This window comes from Terrapene carolina, unplaced genomic scaffold (genome assembly GCF_002925995.2).
Source record: "Terrapene carolina triunguis isolate 2854851 unplaced genomic scaffold, T_m_triunguis-2.0 Scaffold95, whole genome shotgun sequence".
NCBI classification, from domain to species: Eukaryota; Metazoa; Chordata; order Testudines; family Emydidae; genus Terrapene; species Terrapene triunguis.
This window is the reverse complement of record NW_020664446.1, coordinates 33,085,915-33,099,534: the sequence shown is the minus strand read 5'-3', so window position 1 is coordinate 33,099,534 and position 13,620 is coordinate 33,085,915. Positions and strand designations below refer to the sequence as shown.

The 13,620-nt window shown below is 38.0% G+C and overlaps 1 protein-coding gene across 3 annotated transcripts in view; it reads left to right on the top strand.

The window, feature by feature from the left end:
* PCGF5 (polycomb group ring finger 5) overlaps window positions 1-13,620 on the top strand; it is an 83,481-nt gene that overhangs the window by 63,982 nt on the left and 5,879 nt on the right. For all 3 annotated transcript variants that reach the window (XM_029911328.1, XM_024208607.1, XM_024208605.1), the window contains 3 exons: window positions 5,890-6,038; window positions 11,317-11,415; window positions 12,933-13,022. In XM_029911328.1, the coding sequence (XP_029767188.1) occupies window positions 5,890-6,038; window positions 11,317-11,415; window positions 12,933-13,022 (338 nt within the window). The remainder of the gene's footprint in view (window positions 1-5,889; window positions 6,039-11,316; window positions 11,416-12,932; window positions 13,023-13,620) is intronic.

Below are 13,620 nucleotides of genomic sequence, written 5' to 3'. Positions count from 1 at the left end.
TACAGTTCAGTTGTTAATCTAAGGACTTCTTTGCTTTGTAAATCAAAGTGTAGAATATAAAGGGGTTATGTAGGCTGGCTACTTCCATCTCACCGTGATGAGGTCTTGGTTGTCATCTAGGCTGGAAGGTTGCCTGCCTTTGCTGCTCCTGTGTGGTTATTGTGACATTTTGGGGATCACCCGGATCAGTAAGGGGTTCTGTCACCACCTGTCTTGTAATTTTGGGTGCCTTACTGCTATGCTATAAGAGCTCAAGAGTTTTGACACCAGTAGCCAGCCTACAAGCATAAAGGTCTCAACCCTGGCTTCCACCTGCCTAGTTACTCCTTGCAGGGCTGATCCCACTAGCCCTTCTAGTCTCGAATCTCCCCCAAATCAGTCTGCCCGAGTTCTTAACTACCAGACACTTGGACTTTTCTCCTCTGATTTGTCACCCCTGAAGGAGTGAAACCTGCCCCCAGTCATGAGTTCACTTTGGCACACACACTCCACACAGTTTGCACAACAAATTCTTGCTTGCAGTAAAAATAAAACAAAGTTTTGTTTAATAGAAAAATCATAGATTCAAAGATGAAATAGGGAGGAAAAGCAAACACACGTTACACAGAAAATATAAATAAAGATGCAGTCTGTCTTTACACTTCTATATTAGTTAAATTCCCTTTTCTAATACAAGTTATCTATTGCCTCTGAACAGTTGCCCAGCATATATCCTCTGTTCTAGAGGGGATCCCATGTTTCCCAGATAGCACCCAGCTTAGATGCTGGCCCTGAGTTTTTGGATAGCCTTCACTTCAAACCCTCCTCTCTTTTTAACAGGGTGTGCCATTTTGTTTTGTTTTTCTTTCTGTCAGGCTCTGGTAATTCATGGTTACACAGAGCAGGGGAAACTCCCTCCTTCCTTAGTTTTCTGTTCAGTTTAAATGTCTTTCCATTCACTTTAATGATCCACCATTGTATCTTCCTGGCTGGACGATGGATGGGTATTTGAAGTTGGTTTCATGTAAACAACTAACCTGGAAGGTGCCCTTCTCTGCCTGATTATTTCATCCTCTGTTCTGAGGTGATGCTGTAGTTGCACCACAGTTATTACAATTTTCTACATATATATATATATATATATATATATATATATATATATTTACAAATATACATGAGTACATTCATAACCATAACCTGCATACATATCTCCTAATGACCATCAAGGTCAGAACATTACAAGCTTTCATAAAAGACCTTACTTGGCGTATATTTATACACAGTAACATTGTATACAACCAGTTGATTCATTAGCTTATTCTCTGGGGTTCAGACACACCCTGTTCTCCCTGGAGGTGTCTGCACCCTGACTGTCACAGTTGTTACCTTCTTTTTCTTCTTAGGTGTCTGTGGCAGCTTGCTTGTAGAGATCGACAGGATGAGTGAAGGAGTGCTTGAGCAGGGTAGCAGAGAGTGTGAGTGAAGGGTGATCACTTAAGAGTTTTATACTCTACTTTCTATTTTAATGAAATTATAGGAAAATACACCTGTTTCAGGCTTGTTTAGATTCAAAGTTGGCTGCAGTCATCCTTTCATGGGCTCCATGCCTGGTTTTGGTCACACCTTCAGCTCCTGAGCATGCAGTCTGCTTAATGAATTTGCTGCACACTTCTAATTGCCTTTGTTCTCTTATCCCCAGATAATCTTTTAAAGTTAAAGTTTTATCTCTTTTTTATTATTATTATTATTCAGTCCATTTCCTGAGGGCAGTTCTACACTTAAAATGCGGCAGTGGCACAGCTGAACTACAGTAATGCTTAAGTGAAGACACTCCTATGCCTATGGGAGAGTTTCTCCCATTGGCGTAGTTAATCCACCTCCGCGAGAGGCGGTAGCTGTGTTGACGGGCGAACCTCTCCCACCGGCATAGCGCTTTCTATACCGGGGTTAGGTCAGTATAACTACTGGTGTGAACAATCCACATCCCTGAGTGATGTAGTTATACAAAACTAAGTCTGTAGTGTAGACCTGGCCTCAGAGATTTCTTCAGTTTCATTAGGGTTCAGCAGGAAATGAAATTCTGTTTGTAAAAAGTCCAAACATTCTTTATATAAACATTTTTAATTTTATAGTCTTTTTTAAAATTAAATAACTTTTAAAGAGGGTCTCTAGCTTAAATAGTCATTACAGAATTTATTGATTCATCATAATTTTTGGAGAGATGATTCTTCTTGTCTTCCTGAGTTGGGGGAGGGGGTTGCTTACATATTAAATAATTAATCTATCTCCCATCAATATAAGTATTCCATACTTAAAAGGCTTCTTAGATTAGAAATCAGTTTAGCAAGGTTATTAAATTTCAGGTTGGTACATATAGCATTTTACCATAGCAATGATATTAGGAAACCATATTAAATGTTTTTCATTCACTTAGAATACTTGCAGATATGCCGTTTTAGAACATTTAAGAAATAAAGGTTTTCCATAAGGCATTTTTCCTCGAATTTCCAGAATGAAGATTTTAGAGTGATTGTGAAAGAAACCCATTTCAATAAGGATATTTCTAGTATTCTTTTGTTTGGGTTTACTACAGGGGTTTTTTCTTGGAAAGAGGAGCTCACAGAGGCCCGCTATACTCCTGGGTTTTGTCTTTGATAAGGATCTTCAGTGTTACTTCTTTTTGAAGTCCTTTGACCAAATTGTGTTTAACAGTTGCAATTTTTACAATTAAAACTCCAGTTCAATATTCTATACAAAGTATCAATCACAACAACCAAGTTTACATCCATTTTCCAAAACATAACATAAAAGGAATTGGCATAGAAAGTTAAAGCAAGATAAAGTTAAAAATGCAGCATTTCCAAGTTTTTGTAAACACTCTTAGGAGTCATAAGTTATCTCCCTTGATACTTGCGGACTTGTCCCTGAGGTGACAGGAAGCAGAAGCCTCCTGGAATTCCTTTGATTAGCTTGAAAACCTCCCAACATAAATAACTAAAACCAGGTTTGTCATACTCACCAAGTACCCTGGCTATAATCTGCTTGTAACTATATGTTAATATTCAGTAAAGGCACAAGCAAGTTTGTTATGACCTAATGTTTTAAGAATACATTATAATAATTTTATTAATATCAGTAGTGAGGTCTGTTCACTGCAGGTCTCAAACTACCAAAATATGCTTCCATAGAGCCACAGATACAGGGTCTTTCCGTTAGTGCAAAGGTGACCTTGGGCTGAGGGAGTCTGGATCTGCAAGACATTTCTGAGTCCAGATAACAGGTTGGATAGACATGTTTACATAACAGAAGCATTTGGAATAAGTTATACACCCAGAAAGTGCTTAGAAATCTGCTCTGAAAAGAAATTAAGTGTATGGATTTCTTACTGAATAATTTCACTAGTGTTGCTTTGTCGTACCAGCAGCAGCTTAATACTGTAATGTGTGAAGGATTTTTATGCCATGTGTGGTTTGGTTCTTTTGAATTGAAGAAATGTCTTGGATACTGATTCTAAGTATTCGAAGACTATTACAAGTCTAAAAAAGATATATTTTTTTCAATCGCATCAAGTCATGCTTTAATAGGTTGCTTGTACCAGATGCCTGGACAGTTGCCTAGACAAGATCATAGTTGAAATAGCTGCAAGGACTTTTCTGGGAAATAGCATAGAGCTCTTAAGGTCTGGGAGGGGAGTTTGAATTCCTATCAGGGTGTCCTGAAAGATATTTCTCTTGCACATGTTCCTGGATTCCTTATCTGATTGGAAGTTAGCTAATTCCCTAGTGTCTGGTATTGGAAAAGCCTTAACAGGAAACCCAGATCCTTAATTGAAGCTTCCTCTATTATTCAGCATTAGTAACTGCTGAAAATTAAAGTTATTCAAGGTTTTGTATTTGCTCCAGAAGCCATGAAGCACAGATAATTCTCCACAGACAAATGCTTATCAAATGTACTTTGCCTGTGTGAGGAAAGGGGTTTAATTCCTGGAATTTCACAGAACTTTCCTTGGTAGTTTGATACAGTATATCCTGTTGATAGATTGTAAAAAGCAGCTGCAGGGACAAATAAAAATGTGGTTTGTTCAACTAGAAAACGTGCCAGTGATTTAGTGATGTCTTTCAGCCATCGAGTCATCTTGTTTCTGGCTTGTGTAAGATACTTTTCTTTCCAAAAATTTGGAGTAACAAAAGTGGACAAGGTGAATAAGTTACTATGTCTGAAAATGTGTGCATTTATTAATTACTTTAGGCATGAGAAATTGTTTTCCATACAATTTTGACTCCGGTTTCACATTTAAACTGTTTTTATTCATGTATGAGTAGTTTGAGGTGGAAATACAAAAACATAATAGAACCTGATTTAACAGAGTATCAGAATAGGCAAAAAGTAATCCATTCAAGTCACTTGTTTATCTCATAAACCAGTTTTTGCATGCATGTGAATCGGAGTTGATAGATCAGATTATTTAAACTGTTCTTTTGTCCTACTTCTATTCTTATTTCTCAATTTTTATCAGCTACTCATTTTTCTGTAACTCATGTTAGCACTTTATTAGTCTTGATATCTTGAATTAGTGTTTTGTGCCTGCAGTGAACAGCCTTTGCTAGTAACTTCCTAAATAAAATAGAGAGACTCTGAGATTGCCACTATTAGGTGTATATAATAGGTGTGTTGTATGTTGTCTTCCAAACTGGTTAAAAGCTAAGTCAGTTAGAAACACACCATTTTAATTTGCTGTATGATTAGTGTTATTTGTATTACAAAAACACCCAGAGGTCCCTGTTAGGATTGGGGCTCTATCAGGGGTACCAGAACGGGAGAGGGGGGGGTGTCAGAGGTCCGTGGCCCCCTCACTTTTAAAAGTGGGAGAGCTATGCACTTTTTACCAGCCGTAAAAAGTGAGGGTGAGAAGGGGACAGAGAAGTGAGTAGGGACGGGGCCTTGGGGGGAGGGGGCATCATGAGGGCAGGGGCTTGAGGAGAAGGGGCAGTGCCTCGGGGGCGGTGGCAGAGGACAGCACCGGTGGCCCCTCTCCCCCCCCCTTTAGGACGCTTCCGCAGATACTGGGCTCTGTTGTGCTAGACACTGTAACGTACATGGTAGGAGACACTCCATGCCCTGAAAAGTTTACAGTGTAAATTAAGATGCAACAAGTGGGTGTAACAAATAAATGGAGGGAATGGGTGAAGGAGGATAAAAGGTAACAGTGATAAGCACACACAGTTACGGAGGCTATGTCTTCACTGCCAAAAAAAAATTGGGGGGTTTTACAGCAGGATATTTAACACATTAGCTGTAAAATCCTAGTGGAGACAGGGCACCTGTAGATTTTACTGCAAAGTCAATACTGTACCCCCACATGTGGTTGATCTTGCCTAGTATATTTCATGGTAAAAATACAGTGCTTTGTCGCCTCTAGGATTTTACTGCAGGATAGCTAATGCATGTTAGTTTTGCATAGTTAAATGGGATTTGACTTATTCTGAGATGTGAGCTTTATTAATTACAGGAAGTAAACACACAAAAATAAACTACCATAATCACTACTGACCACCTGCCTAACCACTGTCTGTAAAGTAGAAATCCTTTGTGTGCATGTAAAATTGCAATTTCGGTAGTAAACTTCAATTTTCAGGGATTGTAAATTGAGCAGTTTTTAAAGAATGCATTGAATGAAATTCAGTCCAATAGCATATTTTTAAAGAACATATTTTGAAAACCATGCCAGATTTAAAATAATTGAACCAAAGCATTTTAATGCATTTTGGAGAATTTAGCTTTAAATATATCTTTGATTTCATATCTATATCATTGTGTGTACGTATGAGTGTACTAATTCATTCCCAGGCATTGCAAACCATTCATTTTAATTGTATGGTACCTGAATAATCTGATCTTTATATTTTACAGATGAAAGTCCAAAAGCTGACAAGCCCAAAGTAGATGAAGAGGATGATGAAAATCAAGACGATAAAGATTATCATCGGAGTGACCCACAGATTGCTATTTGCCTTGATTGTTTACGGAACAATGGGCAGTCAGGGGATAACATAGTAAAAGTGAGTTGTTGGAAAGAATCTGTGCTGCTTATTATTTCCTGACAATTTAAGATAAACTGCTGTGGGAGAGAGTTTTGCAGTGTTCATGACCTATAACCATCTCCATTGTCACCATAACAAAATCCTCTCTTGGTTGGAGCATTATAAAGAATCTTGCAATTTTCACAATTAGCTGCCTATAAAATTACTCCTTTGTGATTAACTTTTTCAATAATCTATAGGACTAGCACATGTCGTGGTAAAGCAGGATGAGAATTGGAATACCAAATAGAAATGTACACCATAGTGTTACAGTACATTACATCTTCTTCTGCTGTGGTTTGTCCACTTACAGGAACAAGCTGAAATATCTTCCCATCACTTTCACAAAAAAAAGTATTTAGTATTTTTAACCCAAGGATTGCTCGAATACTGAGGAACTGAGAGCCAGATCTCCTGAGCTATAAACATGGTGTTGACACTAACTTGTTCTGTGACCTTGGGCAAGTCACTTTCCCTATTTGAAAAATTGAGATGATGAGGCTTGCTTACCAGTCTTCCAGCTCTTAGGGGTATTTTCTTTCTCTCATGTCTGAGCCCTTCCTAAGGGGAGTAAGCTATTTAGGAATCCTTGCCGATTTTACTGTCAAATTGTCAAACTGCTGCACAGAGAAAATCATAAAAGGGTACATACAAATTACTCACCTAGTCAAGTACTACAGAATGCTTTACTGAGTAGGTGTGTATTTTAAACAATCATGCTCAATATTTGAAACCCTTTACTCAATAGGAAAGTCTTTGTTCTGACCCAGGATCAGCAGAACTGTGTATGTGTCTGTGTCCCTCCCTCAGCTCGATATGTCACATGTTGCAAGAAATGTCTCTTTCTCCCAAGATAGGTCTCTGTGTTTTGCAGGTTGGATAAAAAATGTTAACCACATAGGCGCTAGGGTCTGCAATAACAGATCACATCTCAACATTGGGGCCTTAGAGAGTTTTCACTGGATAATTTGAGAAAGGTTTTAGTGTTTCAAGAAGTGTTCCATCTGTTCAGCTATCATGTGACTGTGTCCCTTTCCTGTTAGCCCATGTTCCTTTTATATTTTCTTCATTTCTGTATGTTTTTAAAAAATGTACAAAATACTGATATGTTGGAAGAACTTGCTTTGTCAATGTTGTTGTTTCCCTTAAAAGAAAGTTAAAAGCAATGCAATAGAGGACCAGCAGAGGGCTGGACAAAAATGGCTTCCTGAAGCCTGAAATGTAAGGGGTTATCAAAGTAAACTGCCTCCATCGACTTCCTGAACCTACTAATTCCTCCCATAAAACAGAGCACAGGGTTTCAGAAGATGGAGTCTCCAAGAAAAAAAAATCAGAACACCTACTCCAGAGGTAGAAACCAAGGATAAAATGCTGGAAAAATCTTGGCAGATGGTGAACCCAAGAAAAGGAGGCTAGGAAAAGAAAAGACAAATCCTCTTGATAATTTACTGTCAGTGGCAGAAGTGAACCCGAACAGGAGTACTCAGGTAGCTAAGGAATCAGCTAAAGATTATACAGAAGGGACTTCCGGAAGTCATCAAGAATGAACAATTGTGAAGTAACTATGTTAATGTTAGAAGGGAAATAGTATGATGTTTGTTTTAAGTGGGATGAGCATAATTTTGTGATAGCTGCATTTTAGAAAATAAAGGACAATAGGGAATGGGTGGGGGGGGGTATCCTAGGGATGGAGGAGATAGAGAGGTAATGGGGAGGAGCCCTTAGACTCAAATGTAACTTAAGTGAGCAGATGATAATCAGTCCCTGAGGGTGAGGGTCAAGGTCCCATAGGTGGAGAATGTACCATCTTTGAATTACAAGAGAAGCAGCCCAAGTATTCATGGGGAGAGTACCGAGGTTTAGAGTTCAGCAAAACACTTATTTGGGGAGTGATTTATATGCTATGGTGGTATTTTGGTTTTGGATTTAAACTAGGGGAAAAGCAGGAATGGGGAGGCAGAGGGGAAGTGTTACAGGAAATAGCTAGGGAAGTTTACAAACAGAAATCAAGCCATATTCAGGCAAACTATCACGAATGCAACACAATTAGAAACCAGAGACATCAGACACACAAGGATTCATGCCATCAAACAGCTAAAAAAATCACAATCATTTCAAGCTTTTCAGTAAGCTAAATAGTTATTCTCAATGGCTCTTCCTTTTAAATAACATCTTTGAATGTCAAAGGGCTAAATAATGTCATTAAAAGGGAAAACGTTCTGGACGAATTTAAAAAAACACGCTCTTAGATTATTCTACTTCAAGAAACATTCTCAGGAAGGGCAAATTATGGGCATGAAAAGTAATTGGTTTAGGCAGATATTTTTTGCTTCAACCAAAGAAAAGAAAAGAAAAGAAAAGAGGTGTGCATGTATTTGCTGAACATGTATGTTTCCATATTAAAGACCAGTTTAGCTTGTTGAAGGGCACCATTGCTGGGTTATTAATAAGAGTTGGCTCAGTGCCTCCCAATTAAAAGCAATTTTTTTTTAAAGATTTTTAAAATTCTGCAGCACTTTAGGACGAGGAAATTATACCTGGAGGAGACTTCTGTTCCACACTGATTCTTTAGGGGGACAGACCTGACAAAAAAGTCAAGAGGGGTGGGAAAACAGATGTAGCATTGACTTCTCTGTGCTAATAACTCAATCTTGGATTGTAGGAGAGAACTGCACCCGTAGGAAAGAGACTATACATTTTATTCACACCCACAGTAGGCTAGATTTATTGTTTCTGTCTAAATCCTTAATGAAGCAGACAGGACTTGCACAAATTGGCACCATTACAGGGCCAGATCGTGCACCACTGAAAGTAGTATTTGATAGGTGGGATAGGTCCTAAAGATCACTTTTTTGGGGAAAATGAACTGCTTGTTTCTCCAAGACAAAGATCGGGTTGCAGCCGTTAAAGAGGATATTGTTCAATACTTTCAGATTAATGATCTGGACAATATAAAAAGAGGGCTTATCTGGGAGACAGGTAAAGCTGTATTTGGGGGCCATTTGGATAAGCAGAATTCTCAATTGAAGAAAGAAAGCGCTCAAGAAAAAAATAGAACTAGAATAGGAGATAAAAAGATTACAAGACAGTCATAAAAATAGGTTCAAAAGAAGAATATCAACAATTAACTAATATAAGGGGAAATTGAATATGTTGATGAGAGATGCCACTGAAAAAGCCTGTAAGTATCCAAAGAAGATGTTTTATGAAAAAGGAAATAAAAAGTATAATCTTTTGGCTCAAAAGCTTAAAGGGATTCAACAGCAACATGTTATTCCAGGAAGTAAAAACAATCAGCAAAAGATAAATTACACACCCTAATGAAATATGTGCTATTTTTGCTACTTATTATAAACACCTCAGTATGTCAGATAATCCAAGCTCTGAATCTATTCAGAAATATCTGTAAATAGCAGGCTTGCCAAAGATAAAATTGATTAAGCAACTTTAGTTAAAGAAATAACAGAGGAAGAAATCTTAGAGGCAATAGCAAGCATGAACAGTGATAAAACTCCAGGACCTGATGGTGTTCCAGCTGAATTTTACAAGGTATTTAAGGAGGTATTAGTGGGTCCCTTGAGGGGTACCTTTTGCCCTTTTCTGTTAAAGGAGGAACTTCCACAAAGAAAGAAGCTACTGTTGTTCTCCCTAAAGTTGGAAAAGATCTTACTTTATGCACTGTTGAATCATGACATATTTTAGCAAAAATACTAGCTAGCCGATTGCAAAACTCTATGCTCTCAGTTTATATAAATCCAGATTAAACTTGATTAATTAAGGAGAGACAAATGTCAGACAATATTCAGAGAGTACTTGGAATCATGCTGAATCAAGTAAAGATTGCTGAATCAAGTAAAGATTTGTTTCTTTTGTTATCACTTCTTGTAGAGAAAGCCTTTGATAGAATAGAGTGGAACTTTCTCTTTCAAATCCTGCCCCTTATGGATACTGAGTCCCAGTTCCTTAAATGGATAATTGCTTTTTACACCAGTCCAGAAGCAGCTGTGCACGTTACTGGGGTTAAATCACCACTGTTTGAATTACACAGAGGGACTAGGCAAGGATGTCCATTGTCTCCTTTACTTTTTCACTGGCATGGAGCCTTTTGCACAAAGGAACAATGAATCTATCACAGGAATAAAACTTGAAGGGACTTATCAGAAAGTATCTTTAAATACAAGTAATGTCATATTATTTTTAACTAAGCCAAATATTTCCCTAAAATTAATTTCTAAAGAACTCCATGACTTTGGGAAAGTGTCTGGATTTGAAGTAAAATATGTCAAATCCGAAATGCTAGCTGTAAATTTGCCAGATTCTGAAAAGTCATTGCTCCAGAAAACATTAAGGTACCTGGGAATTTAAATCTCAGACAACCTAGAAGAGCTCTATGACTTAAATGTCAAACAACTATTTCAGCAAATGAAAAAAGATGTGGAGTACTGGAGGAAGTATGCAAGTTGGTTAGGAAGAATAGTCACAGTCAAAATAACCATTTTGCCAAGAATATCTTTCTTGTTTCAAAAACAACAAGGAGTCCGGTGGCACCTTAAAGACTAATAGATTTATTTGGGCACCTTAAAGACTAATAAGCTTTCGTTAGTAAAAAACCCACTTCTTCAGATGCATCTGGTTGCATCTGAAGAAGTGGGTGTTTTACCCACAAAAGCTTATGCCCAAATAAATCTGTTAATCTTTAAGGTGCCACCGGACTCCTCGTTGTTTTTGTGGATACAGACTAACATGGCTACCCCCTGATACTTTCTTGTTTCAAAATCTTTCTGTGATTATCCCAGATAAAACCCTTGCAGGAATACAAAGGATGTTGTTTAAATTTATATGGAACAAGAAGAGACCTAAAGTGAGAGTAGATTCTTTATACAGACCCATTGAACAGGATGGGCTAGCTGTTCCAAATATCTATGGTACTATCAAACTAGCCAGTGCAAAGCAGTAGCAGATTGGGGGTGCTCTAACCCAGCCAAACACCGGATCTATACTGAACAAGAAAATTGTGGCAGTGTAAATTTCACCAGCCTACCTTGGATTAATAAAAAATTATGCCTTCCAGAAATGTATATACATCCTTCATAAATTAATAATAAAACTAAATAAGAGACAATACAGTAAAATTAGTTAACAGTAAACATGCCCACTCTAATAAATATTCTTGTACCAAAAGTTGCATACATGCTATTTAAGTGAGGGTGCTTTGTTTCAAAATATCTAACACCCCTTCTCTGATATGTTCCTTTAGGGTTTAATGAAGAAATTCATCCGCTGTTCTACACGAGTGACTGTGGGAACCATCAAAAAGTTTCTCAGTTTAAAATTAAAGCTTCCAAGTTCTTATGAGGTAAGTTCCCCCGCCCACTGCAAAATATTAAATTTAAGCTTCAGCTAAACAAAGTCTTTTTAAAATAACTCAGTCAGTGAGTACAAGGCAGTATTCAGTCTCTGGTACAAGGTTTCCTAAACCCGGAAATGAGCCAGACCCACTGAAGGGCCAATGGAGCACCAACTGCACTTGCTACCCGGGCACCTTCATATAAATATTGCTTGTTGCTCAGTTTTGGAGTGACCATCATTTTGTTTTATCAGTAAGGTTAAGATTCTGTCACAGGTATTTTTAGTAAAAGTCAGGGACAGGTTGCGGGCTTCTGTGAACTTTTGTTTGTTGCCCGCGACCTGTCCCTGTCTTTTACTAAAAATTCCCTGGGGAGGGAGGGACAAATAGAGTGCTGCCGGGGGCTTGCAGCTGCTCCAGCCCTTCCACTGCTCTTGCGGCAGGGACTGACCCAACCCAAGCCAGCTGCTCCGGTGGCCCCGGAGCTAGCCGCTAGTCAGCTGTTCCGGGGGTCACTGCTCCAGCCCCGACGCTGCTCCTGCGACAGGGGCTGACCCAACCCTGGCCAGCTGCTTCGCTAGCCCAGGGCTAACAGCTGCTCCAGCCCTGCCCCAGAAGTAGTCATAGAGGTCCTAGAAAGTCACAGTATCCATAACAGAATCATATCCTTATGTATTAGTTATCTTTTCAGTTTTTTGATATACAGGTATATTTTCTCTTCTTGCCTCCTTTTATATGGTTAATAACAAAAGTAACCCTATAGCTATAACTGCTGGGAAAGAAGGAGTGGTGACTAGACACCACCTGACCAAAACGTTCTTCAGTTTCATTAGTGATCCTTCATTTTTACTGTGTAATGTGAAAAGCAGCCCAGTTCTGATAGACTAACCTATGTCTAAGTACTTATATGGCCTCCATTACCATAATATCTGAACACCTCATGATCTTTAATATATTTTCCCTCACAATACCCCTGTGAGGTGGGGAAGTAATATTAATCTGGCCAATGGAGCAGCTCCTCTGCTAAACAGCAATAGGAAAATTTCTAAAAAGTCTCAGTGGAGAGAAGACCTAAGAGACAATAAGCAGGAGACCTCACAATGCCATTTTTGTAGAAATGCTTCTCACAGACTCTCTCACTTCATCACATTGCTTCCTCCTCCTGCCCTAAGTCCTCAAGTAATAAAGAATGGTATTTGCATTTTTGGGTTATTCTTAAATTTTTTAATAACCAGGAAAGTGTGATAGTCATGTGTGTATCCTTAGGACTAAAAGGCATTGCAATGTTCAGAGCATCTTCCAAGGCACACTGTAAAGTTTTTCTCTTTACTCAGGTGACTGTATAGGATTAATAAAATCAATATTTTAGGGGGCATTCATCTGCATTGACATTTATTTAAGTCAATGTATGGTCCATGCACTAAGAGTCTTTGGTGGGATTATTAAATAGCTAAGAGATTCACTTATGATTTCATTTAAAAGTAACAATTTCATATCTGTTGGACTCTGTCATCATTTTTTTAAAGCTGGATGTACTATGCAATGGTGAAATCATGGGGAAGGATCATACTATGGAATTCATCTATATGACAAGATGGAGACTAAGAGGCGAAAATGTGAGTACTTTTATGATTTTTACATGTATTTATGTGTGCCTGTGTATAGATAGATTTCTTTGTAGAGTTCGTTTGTCTTCATGGCTTGGTCGGAAAGGTGTTCTGTGATCTTTACAAAATCTGTATTTAAAAATTAATCTCACATACTCTCCAGATTATTTATATTAAAAAATTCTATGATTAGTTATTGAAACACTACAACAGGCATACTACACAGACTTTAACATTCAGAATTAGCAGGAATACGAAGTTTGAATATACGTTCTAATTTTGAATTCTTAGGTGAAATATCTGAAACCACAAACACTTAGTCATCGTGGGAATTTCAGTTGAAATAGTATGATCCCTTAACTTGCAAAAGACTAGAGTTTCTGTCCAATCATTCTATATTCAAAATGCTCTATCTAGAATATGATGGGACATTGAGAAATCATTCGAGCCATCTAATTATTTTGACATTCCTTAATTCTATATTCATATCATATACAGTAAACATATAATAATGTCCACAACAGACAGGACAGCTAATTTCCCCCTCCCACATACATAGTTTAGAAAAGCAATAGCTATCTTGCTGAAGGACATTTCTTAGGGATCA